Genomic DNA, 21,765 nt, shown 5'->3' on the forward strand with positions numbered 1-21,765 from the left:
CCTGGCCGAGCATATTCAGGAGACCTCTGACTATGTAGGGCAGGCAACCATGGATGCAGCGTCCGTCAATGCTAGAATCGCCAGTCTTAGCAATGCATCACGGCGTTCCATATGGCTACGCTCGTGGACCACGGATGCAGAATCTAAAAGATCTTTAGAGATTTTGCCATTTGATGGGGTCACTCTGTTCGGAGCAGAACTAGAAAAAGTTATTGAGGTGGCCACGGGGGGTAAAAGTAATGTTTTCCCCATGGGATCCCGCAAGCCTCGCCAGGCTCTCTTTCGTTCCTTCTCCTTGGGCCGGAGTGGTCCACCAAGTGGTCATTTATCTGCACCTAGAGGGGGGGTAGCAGAGGCAGGGGCGCGCCCAGCGATAAGCCCACAGCATGACTTTCCCGCCCCCACTCGGGTATCCGCGGTGGGGTACGACTCCTTTGCTTCAAACGCCAGTGGTGGACAGCCACTGCAGACGTTTGGACACGGGGGGTCGTGTAGCGGGGATATATCATAGACCTGGACCAGCCTCCCACACCGAGGTTCTTTTCGTCCCCCATACCCGCTTTCCCCCTCAGGCGTCAGGCGCTTCTGAAGGCGATGGTAAAGCTTCAGGGAGCTGGAGTCATTGTTCCCGTTCCAGCGCAGGAGAGAGGTCAGGGGTTCTACTCCAGCCTCTTCCTCGTGCCAAAACCGGATGGATCGTTTCATCCTATATTGAACCGGAAGTCCCTAAACAAACCGATAGTTACCCAGAGGTTCAAAATGGAGTCCCTTCGGACAGTCATTGCAAGCATGGACCAAGGAGAGTTCTTGGCTTCCATCGACATCATTGATGCCTATCTGCATGTTCCCATATGGGATTGTTATCGCTGCCTTCTCCGATTTGCTGTAGGGTCGGCCCATTTGCAGTTCAGGGCCCTGCCCTTCGGGCTTGCTTCCACTCCGCGAGTGTTCACCAAGCTCATGGCCACTATGGCGGGTATTCTAAGAAAGAAGGGAGTCACGATAGTCCCTTATCTGGACGATCTTCTCTTAAAAGCTCCGTCTGCAGAAATCTTAGCTCGCCATGTGCGAACCATGATGGAGTTTCTGGAAGCCCATGGGTGGATTCTGAACTTACCAAAATCCTCCCTCATCCCAGCTCAGCGCATGCGCTTTCTGGGGCTAGTGTTCGACACGGTTTCACAAAGAGTCTACTTACCTCAAGACAAGATCAGCGCAGAACCAGAACTTTGTTGGTTCGACCTCATGTATCCATGCTCAGCTGCATGAAGCTGCTGGGGACCATGATTTCTGTTTTCGAGGCGGTGCCATTCGCTCAGTTCCATTCCCGCTCTCTCCAGCTAGAGATTCTTCGGAAGTGGTCGGGGTCTTGGGAACATCTAGACAGGCAAACCATCCGTCTGTCGAAACCGACTCGACTTTCTCAGACGTGATGGTTTACCACGCAGAATCTGGACAAAGGTCAGACCCTCCAGTCGGGCCTCTGGACCTTAGTAACCACAGATGCAAGTCTGTCAGGCTGGGGAGAGGACACGGGATCCCTAAGGTTTCAGGGACTCTGGTCTCCCCAGGAGGCTACTCTTTCGATCAATGTCCTAGAGCTCAGGGCGGTTCACAGGACCTTAATAAAGGGCGCAGAGGTTCCTAGCAGGGAAGCCTCTCCAAATTCAATCAGACAATGCCACGGCCGTGGCATGCCTAAATTATCAGGGGGGACTCGCAGCACAGGGGCCATGCAAGAGACTGCCAAAATCATGCTATGGGCGGAGCGCCATGTGCCCCAGATTTCGGCAGTATATATCCCAGGCGTAGAAAATTGGAAAGCCGATTTCCTCAGCAGGCATAAGGTTCACCCAGGTGAATGGTCTCTATGCAAGGAGGTCTTTGCCCTCCTAGTACAATGCTGGGGTATGCCGGAGATCGACCTCATGGCCTCCAGGCTCAACCACCAAGTTCCCCTGTACTGTGCCAAGTCCCGGACCCTCTAGCTCACGCAACCGACGCCATGGCCACTCCATGGCAGTTCCGGCTAGTGTATCTGTTTCCCCCATTACCCATGCTGTCGCGGGTACTAAAGAAACTGAAAAGAGAGCGGGTTCCCACTATCATAGTATCCCCTCATTGGCCTCGCAGGGCATGGTTCTCACAATTTAAGAATGTCGACAGGTCTGCTGTTTCGTCTGCCCATGCGCCCAGACCTCGTTCAGGGCCCCCTTCTCTGCCACGATTTAGATCGTCTGGCTTTGACGGCGTGGCTATTGAGAACTTAGTCCTCAAGGCTAAGGGGTTCTCGTCAAGGCTCAACTATGATCAAGGCCAGGAAGTCATCCTCCTCAGCAATATATCACAGAGTCTGGAAAACCTACATTCTCTGGTGCGAGTCTCGGGGCGACCATACTTCCAGGTTTAGCCTGCCTAGGCTGTTGGCCTTCTTGCAGGAGGGCCTGGATAAGGGACTCCGACTGGGATCCCTTAAAGTCCAGGTGTCAGCGCTCTCTATTTATTTCCAGCGAAAAACAGGCGCCTCTCAGCGAAGTTCCGATGTTTATGCAGGGGGTTCTTCATCTTCAGCCCCCATCCGGTAGAGCCTTGGGACCTTAATCTGGTGCTCAAAGCACTTTGCCATCCGCCTTTTGGACCTCTTCACACGGCAGAGTTACACCACCTCACTTGGAAGACGTTTTTTCTCTTAGCTATCTATTCTAAAATCATAGAAGTTAATAAGTGCTTGAACTCCCACACCTACTACTATGCCCCAATGTCTCGCAGTGTCCCCCAATGGAGCAAGAGAAATTGATTTTACGGTGAGTAAAAATCCTCTTCTTTTATAATCATTTTTTTTTAATTTATTTTTTTAACTCCTTTCTGAACTTTAAATGTGAAAAATGATTTTATCAGTGAATCCTATTTCTGCATTGGTTTTCAAACTGGTTTTTATTACATGTTTTTTTTGTTTTTGTTTTTTTTTTTCAGGTTACAAGGATGGAGAGTTTAATTGGTCTACATACCTGAAGCAATGTAAAGCTCAGGCTGCTCCAAAAACATTCTTTAAAAGTTACAATACGGTGAGAATGAGCACTGAATACAGGCACTCTTCCCCTTCCTCCAGCATCTAAACTGAGTCTCCCCCTTTCTCTCCACATAAACACTTGTCCTCATCCATTTATTCATTCTTTGTTTCCTAGAGTCTATTTGTCTTACCATTCTCATTACTTCTTTATTTACCTGCAGCCTGTTACCCCCTCTGGCTTCCGAGTGGGTATGAAATTGGAAGCTGTGGATCGAAAGAATCCTTCATTGCTGTGTGTAGCTACAGTATCAGATATTGTAGAGAACAGATTGCTCATTCACTTTGACAGCTGGGACCACAGCTATGATTACTGGTATTAAGTTTGCTTATATTCATATAAAATGAGTGACATTAGTATTTGCATAAGCGTAATTTCTTGCCAGTGCTTCTGGAAGTCAATTCTTTGTAACACTTGTTTGTTAATAAGGAATACAAATGCAGATAATAAGGATAAAGCTCCTTGTCTAATTCCATATCCTCCAAGGACCTGCAAGCTTTAATTTGGGCAAAGCACTGCTTAGGGTTGTTCAGTCTTTTAGCCAAACAGGCCACATGCCTATTCACCCTGCACCATTTGGAGAAGAAAACTTGTTCTTACAAGCCTGGCTTATGTCCGAGCATCTTTCCCGATTCCAGTTTCGCTTAAGGCTCACTCTACCAGGGCGGTTGGCGCGCCATGGGGCTTTGGCGGAGCAGCTGTGCAAGGTGGCCACATGGTCATCTGTTCATACATTTGCTAAGTTTTACAGATTGCAGGCCTTCGCATCGTTAGATGCGAGCTTTGTCCGAAAAGTATTGCGAGGGAGGGTGAACAGAGCTGCAGTCACAGAAAACTAGAATATCCCAATGTTGATCTGAGACTGGTTAAGAACCAATTAAAAAATTGGCCTATTAGTTTTCCTATTGCTACTGTACAATTGCAAAAAAGAAACAAAATGGTGGTAGTTTGGCTTCTAATTTAACAGAATCATTATATATATTTATTACATAGTCATCATATCAAACAGTAGTGGCTACAGCTGTTTATCTCCATTTTGAAATCTCAAATTGGAAATCTGGATAGCTTTATACAAATCTATAGACTTGTGGGAAGAAGTGGTCTGCTCAGAGGTTCTTTTCCAATCTCTAGGAGACCACTTCACGGTCTACAAAGTCTTCTAAGAGCCTGTACAATTGTATATTTTTTATGCTAGGGATTACTTAGCTTGCGCGGTCACATTATGTGCTTTTTCTTAGGTGTGATGCTAGTAGTCCATACATACGACCGGTTGGACACTCTAAAGAGTCGGGTATATCTCTGACCCCCCCACCAGGTAAGATTTGGTTTATTTCAAAAATGGCTTTTATTTACAATTTTGGGGGAAATTAGTTCAGTCAAGCAACAAAGGACAGAAAACAATAGAGATACCTTTTTGCCTAATGCAAATATTTGAGATAAATAGGGAGAATTTTGTACATGTTGTTTTTTTTGTTCACTTTTAATTAGATTAACAAATAATAGTTATGTCATATATTTTAGCATTATGTATATCAATGGATCTCAAACTCATGTACAGATATTATAGAGTAAGCTGTGTTCACAGAAACAAATTATAATGCACTGAAGTTAAGTCTATAAAACACATCAGTATAATGCCTACGGCATCATATAATTGGTTTTTTTTTTGCCTGCCTGTTACTGCATTTTATCCATGTGTTTAGTGTGTCTGTAGGTACATACGCTTGCTGAGCATGCAGCTCATTTTATAGTAAAGTAAAAGAAATTAACACCTAAATCTACACCACTCACAATAATGATTTCCTGTATATAGAGCATAAATAAATATTTTTGAGACTTGTTAAAGTCAAGATCTGCTTTGTGAATGCTCTCTGATAAAAGGTATCATAGAGCATTCATATATTTTTATAATAGAGCTTTGTAACAGTGAATGATGGTTCCATGGAACAGTCCCCCAGCAGTTGTGGGATGGGAGAAACGTATGGCTTTGTTCTTTTTATATTTTAGATCGAACAGTCTTTACAAGGGGTTTAAACAACCCCTCCTCTTTGAATATACACTTTATTGAGAGGTTCCTTCCCTGAGACCCCCACCATTTGTGTGCCCTAGAAAACAATTTACTAGGAATCTGCATGCAGGTTGGAGAGAGCAGCTTTAGTTCTGTAAATTAGAAGTATTGGTATTTGAAAAATGCCGGAAATGTTTGCTCCTGATTTAGATGGTTTTGGTGCTTCTACATTCAGGAGCCAGCTCTCAACTGTGTACAACAACTCCTCCTTCAGATACCGTATAGTTCAGAGCCCAGTCTTTTTGAGAGTTTTGTAACTCTCAAAAAGAAATATATTAAATTACTAAACATTTTATTGGAGAGTAAATTGTATTGTTTTAACATCTCTGCTTATTCAGAAAATCAGTCAGAAGTTGCTCACTCTGGGCCTTATTCATTAAGGAACGCAAGACAAATGTAAACTGTTTTATTTTAAAATGCACGTAAATCAGGCATATGCACATCTGTTTTCAAACAAGGAGCGGATATGAAGAAAGGTCTTTTGTTGAATACTGGGTCCAGGTACACTGCTGGATAAATCCAATACATATGTTTAATATAAAGCTCCAGCAGAAGACAAAAAAAGTTCAATAAATATCACCTGGTAATAAAATATTCAGTAATGACAAAACATTTAAAAAAAATAAAAATGTTTTTCTCCTATCCAGAAAATAATTTCGTAGGATGTTTTCAATGTCTACTGCATATTAAATGCCTTTTTCTCTGACCTCCCTTGGGGGACATTGAGGTGTAGAGTAGGGACAGGGCGAACTGGCAATTTAAGAACTTCTGTTAACTAAGCCCTAGCTCCACTCTTTCTATTTCCCACTTCCTGTTTCCTCAGTTTAGTTTAAGTGCCCGACGAATGTGCTGTGTTTAGGCTGCGCAACAGCTGAATTCTGTGATATTCATTTTACTTTCATTAATTTTCATTGCCTTTACTATCGGAGGTCTTTTGCCTCGTGTTATTTGACAGCAGGCGCGACCACGGCTCTCAATCATCGCTGACAGTATGGACGGCTGTGCGCTGTCTTGACGGGTGTTTTTGAGGTACTGTGGAGATGCCTCTGCTGCCAGACCCCCCTCTCCCAATGCTGAATGTATCCTAGGAGATGGGCACAGTCGCCACAGGCTGTGCCCGTTGTACATTGCTGACAGTCATGCTGCTGCAGCCACTTTGTGGGGAGGGAAGGCAGCAGCAGGTAAGTGTACCCTCTCCCAGCACAGTGGGAGGGGTGTAGAAAATTGCAGGGTGTCCCCTAGGTTAGGCTGCCCCTTACTAGGGACAGCCATTGGGTTAATTTAAATTCCAGAAGTTCCAGGTGTCTCGTCTGCTGCAGTCGCGTTATCCCTTTCCCCCTAATTGCAAAATCGGAGGCGCCTTCACGTGTAGATGCTCCAGATACAGGGCTGACCAAAGTTGCTCAATCCCTCTTCCCAATGCAGCCGCTCTTAGGGACTGTACCGAGTGTAAGGTTTAGGCAGACCTTAAGACTATTTTCGTGGCAGCGGGTGCCTCTTTGCTGCTCACCTTGGCGTCGGTGTGGATCAACAAAGCTGTAGAATGCTGGTCAGAACAGGTGTTGAGGGTTTGTTGGCAGGTAGTCCATCTTCTGAACTGCTTCCTTTGTTGGAGCAAATTCAGGGAGCTACAGATTTTTGGGGGAGGCCACCCTGGATGCGGGACTGATGGGGGAACGAATATCTGCCTCTGTGGTTTCAGCTTGTCAGAGTCTGGTTTAAGTCCTGGGAGACTGATGTTGAGTCTATAAAGGCTCTTGAGACAATTCCCTTTTCGGTGGGTGTTTTGTTTGGGCTTCAGCTTGATTTTATTATCAGTCAAGCAACGGGAGGAAAGAGCACTTTTCTTCTTGTCGATGCTCCAAAATAAAGGATGTCCAGGTTCCGGTCCTTTTGCTTTCAGGCCGGTATTCCTCGAGCCAATCCTCCAGAGGTCAGTCGTCCGACTCCAGGGGTGGTCTACGGCGTGGGTGTCAGGCTAAGTCTGCTCACCGTCCAGCATCTAAGTCAGCTGACAAGCAGTTGGCTTGACGGGCATTCTGCTCCTCCACTGTGGGAGGCCTGTCTTATTCAGGGATCTATGGTTTCAGTCTATCACAGATGCCTGGTTCCGGAGAGCTATGAACTTGGGGATACATGATCGATTTGCCTGGTCATCCTCCCAGGCGATTCTTTTCCAAAGGGTTAATTCTGTGAGAGGTGATCCACTCCCTGATTTCTTCTAGAGTTGTTGTTCTGGTGCGGTATTCACAAAAAGGTTTGGGATTTTCCAAACTTCTGGTGCCCAAACCAGACCCATTCTGAATCTGAAATCGTTGAACACACAGGTCAGGCTGCCCAGATTCAAAATGTAGTCTTTGCAGTCGGTGATTCACGGCATGAAACGGGGGAGTTCATGGTGGCTCTAAGCATTCTTGATGTCCAGGGCCATCTACATGTTTCCATCAGTCCCTCCTCAGGATTGCTGTTCAGTCAGAGCACTTCCAATTTTAGGCTCTTCCCTTTGATCTAGTCACAGCCCTGCGGGTCTTTACCAATATCATGACAATCATGGCTGCTCTGTTGAGGTCTAAAAGGATTACGATCATCCCTTATCTGGACGATCTTTTCTGAAGTCAGATTCTGTCTCCTATCTAGGTTGTGATCCAGACTCGTGAATCCCACTGTTGAATTCTCAAATTCAAAAGTCCAAGTTGACCCCAATCCAGCAGATGATCTTTTTGGGACTTTTTTTTTTGTTGTTTTTGTTTCTTTTATTTGTCTCCCAACAATGGGTGTACTTATCTCTGGACAAAATTCTGGGCCTTGCAGAAGATGGTAAGATCTCTGTTGGCTGCCAAACAGACCTCTGTGCATTTCACCATGAGAGTTCTGGGCAAGATGGTATCGACATTTTAGGTGGTCCAGTGTGCTCATGAAATGGAACAAATCCTATCTGAATCTGTTGGCCAGGTATTCTGTCTGTCTCCTCGTGTGTATCAGTCGCTCCTTTGGTGGTTGCAGAAACAAAATCTCTGCAGGGGTTGTCCATTCTCGATCTGGGATTGGACCTGGATCACAACAGATACCAGCCTTCAGGGTTGAGGGGCCGTCGTCACTTTCGGTTTAAAGGTCTACGAACTATAAACTTCCGATCCATGTGTTGGCACTGCGGGCAGTGTTCCGTGCTCTGATCAATGAGCAACATTTACTCCAGGGACGGGCGGTGAAGATTCAGTCTGATAATGCCACAGCAGTGGCATACCTCGGTCACCAGGGCAGCACCAAGAGTCCCTTAGCCATGCGGGAGTCGCACCGTATTTTTCAGTGGGCCGAAGTTCACGTTCCAGCGATCATAGCCATCTTTATTCCAAAGGTAGAAAATTGGGAAGCCAATTTTCTCAGCAGGCAGCCTCTGCATCCCAATAAATGGTCCCTCCATCCAGAGATGTTTCGCCAATTGGTGGAGTCAACCGGAGAGCGACATGATGACGTCTCGGTCGAACTACAAGGTCCATCTCTTCTGTTCCTGGGCTCATCTGGCTGTCTCCGTGGACGCCATATCGGTTTCTTGGCAGTACCACTTCATTACCTGTTCCCAGAGGTAGCAGTGCTCCCAAGCGTGTTGAAGTGGGAGGATGTTCCAGTCCTTCTAGTGGCACCTGATTTGCCTTGAAGGGCCTGGTACACAGATGGTTTCTTTATGGCGGGGGGTCAGTTGTGGTTCCTGCCGCTTCCACCAGACCTGTTTACGCAAGGTCCCTTCTGTCATCCAAGGTTTGGAATGTCTGGCTGTTGAAGCAATGATCCTTTGGGCTAAGGGGTTGTCTGAGAGTGTGCTGCAGACCAAGCTTCGGGCTCGGAAACCAGGTTCGGCCAAGCTATATAATAAGGTCTGGAAGACATATCTTGCTTTTATGTGAAAAGAAGGGGGTTCCTAAATCTTTTCGATTGTTCAGGTTAACATAGTTGATGAGGCTGAAAAAAGACACCAGTCCATCAAGTTCAACCTATGTTGGATCTCCTGCGATCCTGCACTTATATTTGAAATTGATCCAGAGTAAGCAACCGCCAATCTGTTTCAATTGTGAAAATCCCCCCAGACTCAATATTGCAGTCCTATTTTTACCCTATATCCACTACTATCCTTCATTTTAATTAACGGTCGTATCCCTGGATACACCTTTCCGCTAAAAATTTGTCTAACCCTTATTTAAACATATCTATTAAATCTGCCATCACGACCTTCCATGGCAATGAATTCCATATATTGACTGCCCTTACTGTAAAGAACCCCTTCCTTTGCTGGTTGTGAAATTTCCTCTCCTCTAACCTTAGGGGATGACCATGTGTCCTGTGTATGGTCCTTGGGGTAAAAAGTTCCCATGAAAGTTCTTTGTATTGACCCCTAATGTATTTGTACATAGTAATCATATCTCCCCTTAGACGCCTCTTTTCTAAAGTAAACATGCCTAAACTGGCTAACCTTTCCTCATAACTTAATGACTCCAAACCCTTTATCAATTTTGTCACCCTTCTCTGAACCCTTTCTAGTTCCCAATTATCTTTTTTATAGCGTGGTGCCCAGAACTGTACTGCATATTCAAGATGAGGTCTTACCAATGATTTATACAGTGGCAAAATTACACTGTCTTCCCTTGCATCTATGCCCCTTTTTATGCATGCCAATACTTTGTTTGCCCTTGCAGCTGCTGCTTGACATTGAGCACTGTTGCTAAGTCTACTGTCTACGAGCACTCCCAAATCCTTTTCCATTATAGATTCTCCTAAATTAATTCCATTTAATTTATAGATTGCGTTCTTGTTTTTGATCCCTAAATGCATAACCTTACATTTATCTGTGTTAAACCTCATATTCCATTTGGCCGCCCAATCCTCTAGTTTATTTAAGTCCCTCTGTAGAGAAGCTACATCTTGCTCTGATTTTATTACCTTACAGAGTTTAGTGTCGTCTGCAAAAATAGAAACTTTACTCTCTAAACCAGTGTTGGCTAACCTGTGACACTCCAGGTGTTGTGAAACAAAAAGTTCCAGCATGCTTTGCCAGTATATAGCAGCTTATTGCTGGAAGGGAATGTTGGGACTTGTAGTTTCACAACACCTGGAGTGTCACAGGTTAGCCAACACTGCTCTAAACCATAACCAAGGTCATTAATGAATATATTAAAAAGGAGTGGGCCCAGCACGGAACCTTGAGGTACTCCACTTAAGACTTTTGACCAATTAGAAAATGTTCCATTTATCACAACTCTCTGTTCCCTATTCTTTAACCAGTTTTCGATCCAAGTACAAATGTTGATTCCTAGACCCAGTTCCCTTATTTTGTAAACCAGCCTCTTGTGTGGCACTGTATCAAAGGCCTTTGCAAAATCTAAGTAGACCACATCTACTGTGATGACCTGGTCTAAGTTCCCACTAACTTCCTCGTAGAAACGAATTAGATTAGTTTGACATGATCTATCCTTCACAAAGCCATGTTGATTCCCACTAATAATTTTATTGCGTACCAAGTAATCCTGAATACTGTCCCTTAAAATACCTTCCAGTAGTTTCCCCACTATTAATGTCGGGCTTACAGGTCTATAATTCCCTCGTTGTGATCTCGTCCCCTTTTTAAACAACGGCACCACATCTGCTATTCGCCAATCCTTTGGTACTGAGCCTGATGAGATTGAATCTCTCAAAATTAAGAATAGCGGACTTACTATTTCCGAGTTTAACTCAATAAGGACCCTTGGGTGTATGCCATCTGGACCTGGAGCTTTATTTATCTTAATATTCTTCAGTCGCCTTTGGACTTCTTCCTCTGACAACCAAGTATTAATTAATGGCATGGTTTCATTTCCATTTTTATGTATTAGTCCTACCATTTGTTCCTCTTTGGTAAATACTGAAGAAAAGAAAGTGTTTAATACCTCTGCATTTTCCTTACTATCATTTATCAATTCACCCATCTCACTTCTTAGAGGTCCTATATTATCTTTTTTAATCCTTTTGCCATTTATATACTTAAAAAACTTTTTGGGGTTTGTCTTACTTTCTTTTGCAACGTGTCTTTCATTTTCTAATTTAGCCAATCTAATTTCCTTTTTGCATGTTTTATTACATTCCATGTACCTACGGAAGGACTCCTCTGACTCTTCAGACTTAAACAATTTAAATGCACACTTCTTCCTTTGCATTTCTTCCCTTACCTTTTTATTTAGCCACATTGGTTTAGACGTAATTCTTTTACATTTTTTTCCCATAGGAATGAACTTATACATGTATGTTTCCAACAACATTTTAAAGACAGCCCAATTTTCTTCCGTATTTTTGCCTTCAAAGGCTTTGTCCCAGTCTATGCTCTTTATAGACTCCTTTAGCATATTAAAATTTGCCTTTCTAAAGTTTAAAGTCCTAGTTGATCCCTTATACCGTTGCTTCTGGAAACTAATTTGGTTGCTCATGTTCTTGTAGCCCAGCCTGGATGCTGATATGCAGCTTAGTTCCCGTAACGGTCAGGTGTTGGTACTTTCTGTCTTCTTTCTAAAAAGACTCTCTGTAATACCTGATGTGTAAACTTTCATTCAAGGGGTGCTTCATGTGCAACCTCCTTATGTTCCTATGTTCCTTCGGTAGCGCCTTGGGATTTAAATTTGGTGTTGAATGCTTCGCAGCAACCGCCTTTTGCACCCTTGGCTACAGTTGATTTAAAACATTTAACCTGGCAGACTGTCTTCCTTTTGGCCATCTCTACGACGAGAAGAGTTTCAGAACTTGCAGCCTTATTTTGCAAGTCTCCTCTTCTTGTTTTTCATGAGGGTAGGGCAGTTATTCGGATCAAGCCTTCATTCCTCCATAATGTGGTGTCTATATTTCACTTAAATTAGCATATCATCATTCCTGCCCTGACCACGTCTGTCTTCAATATAATATTGAAACGTCATCCTCCGATGTGGTCTGTGCCTTGCACATTTATGTGCACAAAGCTGAGGAACTTCTGATCCTCTATGATGCACACGTGGTCTTCTGTACACATGTTCTCTCCGTTTTACAGGTTTAATGTATTTGCATTCAAGGATGCAAGCTTTCTGAGAAAGATGCTTTTTGACGTTTCTTCTGAGCGTTCCCTCCCATAATGCGGCTTTGGGATGTCCTCAAAGGAGGCCAGATAAAAAGGATTTTTATACTTGCATTATAATCTGTTTCTCTTAGTCCATTGGAGGACACCGGGGGGCAAATGTATCAAGCTGAGAGTTTTCCAGCGGGTTTGAAAAGTGGAGATGTTGCCTATAGCAACCAATCAGATTCTAGCTATTATTTTGTAGAATGTACTAAATAAATGATAGCTAAAATCTGATTGGTTTCTGAAACCCGCCGGAAAACTTTCAGCTTGATACATTTACCCCCGGGTGTCAACCCTTAACTCTCTGGTTTCTCCTACTGTCTGGTTTTTAAGAGAATGATGTTTTTTTTTTTCGCTTTTCCTGTTTTGTTTTTTTTCCCCTCCATTTCCTCTTTTCTATGGGCTTGGTTAAACATAAACTGAGAAAATAGGTAGTGGGGTATAGAGAGGGAGGAGCTAGGTCTTAGTTAACAGAAGTTCTTAATATGCCACCTCACCCTTTCCTTCTCTATGTCCCCGGTATAGACTAAGAGAAATGGATTTTATGCAAATATAAAAATTCTATTTTTACAGTTGCTAATTACAAACATATATTATAGCATGCATACGCGACAGTCTTCGATATCACTCGACACTTGCACCGACTACAGGGCAGGTGTAAGTAATACGACGAAAAACACATACTTTTTGAGATGCCCAAAGCTTGAATCGTACGTTGAACATGCTCAAGCATGGCATACCCTTAATATAAGTAGGCTGTATATGTAGGCTGTCTTCTGCACATGAAGATGAATAAATGCCCATGTGTATGAATAGCCTTTTACCTTTTATACTTTGGAAATTCTTCCAGTTTAAATGTTTATGGTATATCATACTGTGGATAATAAGGATATTGGACCTGACCTCAGGCTTTTGGGACCTCAAAGCAAGAAGCCTTTGTCATTTTGAGGATTTGTAATTTTAATGTAGGGCATATAGAATCCCCTGTATTAACAACATATATTGGATAAGAGTAAATTGATGAAGTTTAAGAAAGTGGAAGTTTAAGAAATGACTGCTTTGTTGATGTTCTACTGGAAACAGAGAGACTCTGTAGAAATTGCATTGTCTAAACAAGAGAGGTCATCTTTTTGGGTTAAGGTTAGGTATAGTGGGAATCTATCTGGCAATGTTATCAAAATGTTTGTTAGCACGGTCTTCAGTTGCCTTTTACACATAATGGCTGTATTTGTATTATTTAGAATTTAAAGACCCTAAAAGTTTCTCCTGGGAGGCGTATCTGGAGAAGACTGGAGCCCAGGCAGCCCCGGCAAGGGCTTTCAAAGTGGTAAATGTGTACTCTCTAATCCTGATTTTTGCTTCACATTTTAAATGGACCAGTTCACCTTTCATAAAATACAGCAGACAATGTGTAAAAAATAAAATACCAATTTTCTCTTTCTTCCTATTTGGGGGACATTGCTTAACCTTGGGATATAGAGGGTGCTGGTATTTGAGTATTATTATTATTCTTATTATCATTTATTTGAAGATTTACGCAGTGCCATACACAGTACAAACAGTAGACTATACAGGGTGAAACAGTACAGAACAAAAAATACCAATGAGTAGGCACTAATTTTAAACTGTAAACTTTTTTTGAATTCAAGCTTCTCCCTTACTATACCCCTTCACCAAAAGCTCCTTATTTTTTTAATTTGTGCCCATGGAGTATAAGGCACCGATATTTGGAGCGGCTAGTACATGGAAAATGTTTTCATTTCTTTTCCTTTTCTTTTATTAGCAGTAGTGGTATTCGCTACATAGTGGAGCATGACTTGCCTTAATAGTGGTCCCAACTTGACCACTGCCCTGGCCACCAGAGGTGAACTGCTGTATGCCCCATTCCATCCTGAACGGTGCTGTTCGCCTTACTGCCGCAGGTTTTAAGACACTTCTGAGAGAGAAGACCAGGAGGTTGGCTCTTTAGGAGGCTACCCAGCTTTTTTTTTACCATTAGGACAGATTATTCAAGTCCTGAAAGAGCAGAAAGGCTTGGGTTATTACTTAAACCTATTTCTTGTACAGAATTTGAGCTTTCGGCCCAACAATCTATCATCAATGCTATGGAGCGAGATTTATTTCTCGCCTCCGTTTTACATAAAAGTAGTATCTCCCATAATGGGATATGAAAAATGACAGGCTCCTCACTTTTGCTGTCGCAAAATCCCATTATTGGTTCAGAGCTCTGTCTTTGAATACATATGGTGCTGGGGCCAGAATAAAGTTGAGGCATTCATGGTTGCTCTTTTGATTGTCAGAAGGGGTAACGGTCATATACTGTACTTGAATGACCATTTGATAAAAACTAAAATCAAAAGTCCAGTCTTGTCTCAACACAGCGCATTACTTTTCTGTGTCAGTGTTTTTACCAGCGGAAAATATTCTGGTCAATTCATAAACAGGTGAAACCTATGTTATATCTCAGGCAGGTATCCGTTCGCCATTGCATGAAGCTAATGGGGGGAAAAATGCTATTGTGATTCAAAAAATTGCAGTTTACATGCTTCCAATCTCGGACTTTCCAAAACCAAACTCTAGCCAGATGGTCTGGATCCAAGGCTCAGTTGGCTATACAGTTCTTCAAAGTTTCTCCACCCACTCGTCTGTCCCTTTTGTGGTGGCTGCAGGGTCTTAGAAAGGGTTGATCCCCTTTCCACCTGGGAGTGGATCAGTGTGACCACAGAAACCAGCTTGCAGGTATGAGGATTGGTGACTGAGCATCCTACTACAGGGACTTTCCTCCAAAGAGGAGGTATAACTACCTTTAAACATTAAAGAGCTCCAAGTGATGCTAAACACTCTGCTGCAAGCTCAGTCCCTCTTAAGGTTAAGACCCATTCAAATAAAACACAAGGGGTACCAGGGGCGCTGTGGCGATTGAAGGAAACAACCAATATATTACGCTGGGTGAAACTGTGTGTCTCTGCGATCTTGGCGGTATTTATCCTGGGATGGACAATTTGCATGAGATACATACATCTCGGGGAATGAACCCTACATCTGGAAGTCATCATCAGGATTGTGGAGAGGTTGGGTCAACCAGATGTTGAAATGATGGCCTCTTCGTTGAACCACAAAGTAGCTTGGTACTTTACAAGAACAATTGATCCAAAGGCATCTTAGGAGATGCCAGGACTGTCCCAGTGGACGCGATGACTGTCCCATGGAAGACTAGCCTATCTTTTTTCCTTTCTATACCCATGTTACCTTGGGTACCAAAGAAAATCAATAGTGGGTGTTCCAGTAATTTTTGTAGCACCAGATTGGCCGAGAAGTTCATGGTTTGCCTACATCTTAAGCATGTCGACAGAAGCACTTTAGAAGCTGCCCATTTTACCACTAAGACTTGGCTCGGCTGGCTTTATCGGTGTGTTGAGGCCATGACTAGTCGAGCATCCTAGATATTGGAGAAGTTCATGCAAACCATGTTCAAGCCCAAGAAACTGGTCTGGTCTAAAAATTAAAAAGAGCGTGTGGAAAACCTATAGTCTGGTGTGAGTGGAAAGGAGTACACACCTCATCTTTTAGGTTGACAAATCTCTTGTCCTTCTTACACATGGACAGTGGCTTGAGATTAGCCTCGCTTAAAGTCCAAGTTTCATCCCTATCTGTTTTCTTCCAGAGAAAATTTGCTAATGTTCCTGAGAGTCACAGCTTTCTTCATGCCTAATCGCCCTATGTTCCGCCGATAATTCCATGGGACCTAAACTCTATCCTTTTTGAAGCTATAGAAACTTCCATTTGAACCTTTGTACACCATTGATTTCACATTTCTTACTTGTACACAAAACCTTCGATCCAACCCAAGGTGGTGATTAGATTTCATCTAAACCTAGATTGCTCTTTCATCCACTCTGAGGGAAACTGCTGCTATGGGTTGTATGAGGGGACCTTTGTTGTATGAGGAGAGCGTGGAGTTGGCGCTTAACTAGTTAATTCTTTAATGTAACTTGCTGACAGAAATCCTCCTCTCAGCAACCTCCTGTAGCTCCCTAGTGTTTTTTAAGTGCCCAAGATGTTGGGCTTATTGTGTGCTTCTCTGCAGCCATTGTTCTTGCAAATATTTATTTTTATTTTATTACTTTTATTAATTTTACTATTTATGACATAATGTGTCTGTGTTGCAATGCTGCACATATCCTCTGCTGGTTTTGTGAGGGGACTAGCTTCTGTGGTTGCAGCCAAATAACCGTCTGACTCTGCACCTGCATCCCTGGACCTTAGCCAAAGTCCCTATTCAGGCTCAGTCCTCTTTGGGCCTGAATTAGACAATATCATCTGTCAGGCCAAGGTAAGTAAGAGCACCTTTCTCCTGGTGAATGTTCCCAAACCTCGGGTCCAAAGGTGTGGATCATTTCGCCAGCCTTTTCGGGGGGCTTCATCTGCCAGGAGTCAGTCGTCCAGGGGCAGACCCTTTGCGGCCAGGAGCCACTCACAAAGGGCAAATCCTCTTGCTCAATGAGCCGTCCAGACTCTGAGATCCCAAATAAGCCCCCCTTTCCCCACCTGCGGTGGTGGATGTTTGCTGCTGATCTGCGAATTATGAAAGAAGTTACATGACCGATCTTTTTGGTTTGCACACTCATTGTTTCATTGCCACCATGAAATCGCTCCACTTTGTGATCAATGGGTTGGAGTCACTAGTGTTCATGGCTTCCATCAATATTTTGCAATGCCTTCCTATTGTTCCCATCTTGGAGGGCCATCAGCCCCTTCTCAGGTTTGCAGTTGGGAACTCGCATTATCAGTTCTGGGAGCTTTCTTTCGGCCTCTCCACGGCGCCATGGGTCTTTACAAAGATCATGGTGGTCATGGCTGCTTGGCTGCACTCTCTGTGGATGAGCATCGTCCCTTACCAAAACCATTTACTCATAAAGGCACAATTCTGTGACAGCATTATTATCGATCTTCTAAAATCCCAATTGGTACCCTATCAACAAATGATTTTCCTGGCTCTTAGGGGCGTATTCAATTGTGAGCGTTAACGCTGAAAAACGAGCGCTCGAAAAATATTACCGTTTATACGGTAATATTGCGCGCGAAAAGCGTTAATACAGTAGTTTACTCGCAATTCCGCGAGTAATTACCATATTAACGCTTAGATTTTTCGAGCGCTCGTTTGTTAACGCTAACAATTGAATACGCCCCTTAAGATAGATACCAAGGCAGGAAATATCTTTCTCCTGGTGCACTCCCTGCAAGTCTCGGCGCAGAGGATTCTGACCATCCAACGTCCTTCCATGCTCTTTATTTCATTCTCGCACCTTGCAGTGGGGTCTCTTAAGCAAGTGGCCGTGCTCCCCTCTCCTTGGAATCCCAGATGAATAAGTTGTCACCCAAGGCAACTGTCTCTTCATTGGTGGCTGGGACAGGATCACTTGACAATGCGCAGGTCCTTTCCCCCGTGGTCCTGGAGCATATTCACCACAGATGCAAGCCTCCAGGGCTGGGGAGCCATGATCCTTCTCACCACCTTCAAGGCCTTTGGATGGTTAGAGTCCTCTACCGATAAATGTTTTGGCATTAAAGGCCATCGTGCTGGGCCTTTGGGGGTCTTGGTAACTCCTTCAAAGTTCTCCGGTCCGACACTAGTCTGACAGTGCCGTGGCATATGTAAACAAACACGGTCGGACCAGGTGCGCCAGAGTGATGCAGGTGGCTGTTCAGATATTGAACTGGGCGGAACAGTTCATCCCAGCGGTATCGGCAGTTTTCATTCCCGGCATAGAGAATTGGGAGGCCGACTACCTCAGCAGACATGCAGTACTGCCGGGGGAGTGGTTTCTCTACCCGGAGATCTTCCAGTCACTGGTCCAAAAGTGGGGTCTATCGGACATCTTGGCGCAATCGCCAGATGACAAGGGATCCCATAGCGGTTGTGGTGTACATCATGACCATGCCGTTGGGATACCTGTTCCTTCCCATCCCAATGATCTCTTGAGTTCTCCAGCGGGTCAAGCCGGGAGCACTTCCAGTGATTCTGCTAGCTCCCGATTGGCCCCATCTGGTCTGGTAAGCAGACCTCCTACCTGTGGCAATAGGTCCAGGGTGTCAACTACCTCCTCCTGCAGGGTCTGTTTTGACACCAGGACCTGCCTCGGCTGGCTTTAACATCATGGCTGTTGAAATTAGTCTCTTGAAGTCCAAGGAGTTCTCCTCCAAAGTAGCGGACACCTTATTGCGGGACAGAAAACCAGTTTCTGCCCACATTTACCACAGGGTGTGGCATACTTGCATCAGGTGGTGTGAGCGTCGGGCATGCCACACTGCTACATTTAGGCTTTCCCGTTTCCTCGCTTTTCTGCAGGACTGCTTAGAGGTGGGTCTTCGACTCAGTTCCCTGAAAGTTCAGTTGGCGCTTTTTTTTTTTTCCAGCAGATGATGGCTGATATGCCTGAGGTGCGGATATTCCTGCAAGGGGTTCTGCATATCCAGCCCCATTATGTTCCTCCTACAGCACCCTGGGACTTGAACTTAGTCCTTAAGGTGCTTCAGAGCCCTCCTTTTGAGCCGTTGAGTTCCGCTGAGTTGCAATTTCTCACGTGGAAGGTGTTTTTTTGGGCCATAGCATTCAGCGTGCCTGGTGTTGGGGAAACGGTGGTCCCAGTCTTCCAGAAGGTGGCTACCTCTTCAGACCTCGACTCTGTGGCATCCTTTGAAATGGTTTGTGCTCTCTGTATTTATGTTTAGCGGACATTACCATTACCATTCGACAGACTGACTCCTTGTTTGATGCTCATAAATAGAGCTGGCTGGCTACAAAGCAGATCATCGCCAGGTGGATGACATCCACTATTAAGCTGGCTTATGTGAGTTCCAATTGGCCTTTGCCTAGTTGTATTGCCACCCATTCCATCCTCCTTGTGGTGGCTTCTTGGGCTGCACTTAACGGTGCCTCAGCGAATCGGCTCTGCCGGGCGATCACCTGGTCCTCTGTCCACAATTGTTTTTGGGGTCAGGCTTTCAGAGTGGTCTTTCCCTTAGGGAGTTGCTTTAGAACGTCCCCATGGTAGCATTGTCCCCCAGAGTGGATGAAAGCGAAAAGAGGATTTTTATACTTACGATAAATCCATTTCTCTGATTCCATCTGGGGGACACTGCGTTCCCTCCTTTCTGCTCTTCTGCTGTTTCGTCTGTGGTTGTTTGACTCCCCTTACACTGAGGAGCTACAGAGGGGAGAAGTTGTGTCGGCAAGTTACAATAAACAAGGAATTAGTTAAGTGCCAATTCCATGCTCCCCTTATACAACCCATGATAGTAGTGTCCCCCATATTGAATCGGAGAAACGGATTATCGTAAGTATATAAAGCCTTTTATTGTTATCTCTGCACTTGGACAAGATTTTGCCTCAGGAAGTGAAGGTTCTCTCCACCTTTTGGATGTGATTAGAGCCTTGAGGATTTCTGGAGATCGATTGATACCTTCTGTGTAGGACTGATAGACGCCTTGTTCTTTTATGACACTCACAAGCAAACAGTTGCAAGATATATTATCACCACAATTCGACAGGCTTATTTCTCGGATTGAACTTTACAGACCACTCTACCAGATTTTTGAGTGTATCATGGGCAGGGTGGCGTGGAGCCTCAGTTGAACAGTTGCGTTGGCATCAACCTGCTCATCTGTCCATTTATTTTTTTATCAAATTCTATAGGTTCAATGTCTTTGTATCTAAAGACTGAGGCTTGTCATGAAAAGTTTTGCGCACACCTGTGTCCGAGCGTACCCTCCCCTGAGGGTGGCTTTGAAATGTCCTCAAGGTTAAGCAGTGTCCTCCACATAGGATGAAAGAGAAAAGAGAAGTTTTGTACTTTCTAATTTTTTTTTTTTGGGTTATTTCAGTCCTATCCTAAAAAAATCTGAGGAACTATTGATGGAAGGGATATAATAGGGTTTAGGAGTGGTGTCTACTCCAGAATCGATGCCCTCCATACAGTGCTCCTCCAAATGGAATCCCTGAAATGGCTTTAACAGGAAGTCCAAAAAAAAATTTTTGGTTTTCTTTTAAGAATTAACCGGTACATTCTGGTTTTGCCCTTTAGAAGTAGCCATGCTTCTTTTCAGGCTGCTGAAATGCCTTGGTGACATTGACTTTTTTTAAGGAACTTTACATAAAGAAGAGGAGACATATGGAAAGGGATAATTAATACATATTTACATTAATGCTATATATTTAAGTAGCATTATTTTTATCTATTGTGGCGTTGAAAATATTATTTCAGAGACAGATACTTTACCCAATAGCTATGTTTCTATAATTTTCTTTCCCATTTCTCTGAACATTCCTTGCCCTGCTGTACACATCTTCAAATCCCCTGTGTATTCCCTCCCTGTAGATAAGATTTCTAGAAAACATTTACCCTTTTTTTCAGCGCCCCCCTCATGGGTTCCAACCGAATATGAAACTGGAAGCTGTAGACAAGAGAAACCCCATGTTAATCCGGGTGTGCAGTATTGTCCAGAGAGAGGAAAACCGCATTAAGGTGACTCAACAAGTGGGAAAGGTGTTTTTAAAAGAAGAAATACATTTATTGGAATTAGGGTGACACAATAATGTATTCTTGTTTTAGCTACATTTTGATGGCTGGAGCTCTCTTTATGACTTCTGGGTGGACGCTGACAGTCCAGACATTCACCCAGTAGGTTGGTGTGCAAAAACGGGACACCCCCTCCAGTTGCCTCCTGGTAAGAGAAAGTGTTTGAATAAAATTTCACGTTTTTGACTAATTGCTCCTGAGTAAAAGAAATGAAATGTATTATTTAAATGAAAACCATAATTAACTGCAATGTAGCAGAGTCAGTAGGTGTACTTGGTAAAGAATGGATAACTGATGCTGCCTTTTTTTTTTTTTTCTTTGTTTTGCAGACACTGCTGCCGTTCCTGCACAGGGTTGTCCTATTGCTGGATGTAAAGGAATTGGACATGTACGGGGACCAAGATATGGCACCCATTATACGTGTGTAATTTGTTGAATGGATAGATGGAATGTGAATGTCTATGCATTCAGATGGTATTTTATTGCTTTTATTATCTTCTGTCACAGTGCTGTTGGATGTCCCTATTCGGAGGTGAACCTGAACAGAGAGAGTTTGTTGCAGGATCGTCTTAGTGGGGAACGACCTCCGCCAACCCACAATGCATTAAAGTCCCGTAGACCAGGGACACCCAACCTTATTCCTGACCACCCACCTGATTCTCCACAGTCTAGGTGATATATGTGCAAACTCACTGTAAATGGTTCCTCTGTATTTCATTATAATTTTGTCTCACAGTTCACATCTGATCCCTTTCAGAAAGTGTCCAACACCTACAGAGGAACAATGGGGACGTGGCAACGTGTGGGACATGGCAGAGTGGCTAGAAGAGGAAGCTGAAACTAAGCCGCAGATTAAAAGGCGAGTCCTTATGAACAATTCAGATCGTAGGGTAAAACAAGATCCTACAAAAACTTTTAGATAATGATAAAAACAAACACAAA

The 21,765-nt window shown here is 43.8% G+C and overlaps 1 protein-coding gene across 4 annotated transcripts in view; it reads left to right on the forward strand.

Moving 5' to 3' along the window:
* The window catches only part of LOC142138676 (lethal(3)malignant brain tumor-like protein 3), a 70,711-nt gene that overhangs the window by 33,405 nt on the left and 15,541 nt on the right, over positions 1–21,765 (forward strand). For all 4 annotated transcript variants that reach the window (XM_075195520.1, XM_075195521.1, XM_075195523.1 and 1 more), the window contains exons 10-18: positions 2,974–3,065; positions 3,232–3,383; positions 4,307–4,383; positions 13,486–13,571; positions 20,659–20,769; positions 20,857–20,971; positions 21,153–21,243; positions 21,331–21,495; positions 21,581–21,682. In XM_075195520.1, the coding sequence (XP_075051621.1) occupies positions 2,974–3,065; positions 3,232–3,383; positions 4,307–4,383; positions 13,486–13,571; positions 20,659–20,769; positions 20,857–20,971; positions 21,153–21,243; positions 21,331–21,495; positions 21,581–21,682 (991 nt within the window). The remainder of the gene's footprint in view (positions 1–2,973; positions 3,066–3,231; positions 3,384–4,306; positions 4,384–13,485; positions 13,572–20,658; positions 20,770–20,856; positions 20,972–21,152; positions 21,244–21,330; positions 21,496–21,580; positions 21,683–21,765) is intronic.

This window comes from Mixophyes fleayi, chromosome 2 (genome assembly GCF_038048845.1).
Source record: "Mixophyes fleayi isolate aMixFle1 chromosome 2, aMixFle1.hap1, whole genome shotgun sequence".
Taxonomy (NCBI): domain Eukaryota; kingdom Metazoa; phylum Chordata; class Amphibia; order Anura; family Limnodynastidae; genus Mixophyes; species Mixophyes fleayi.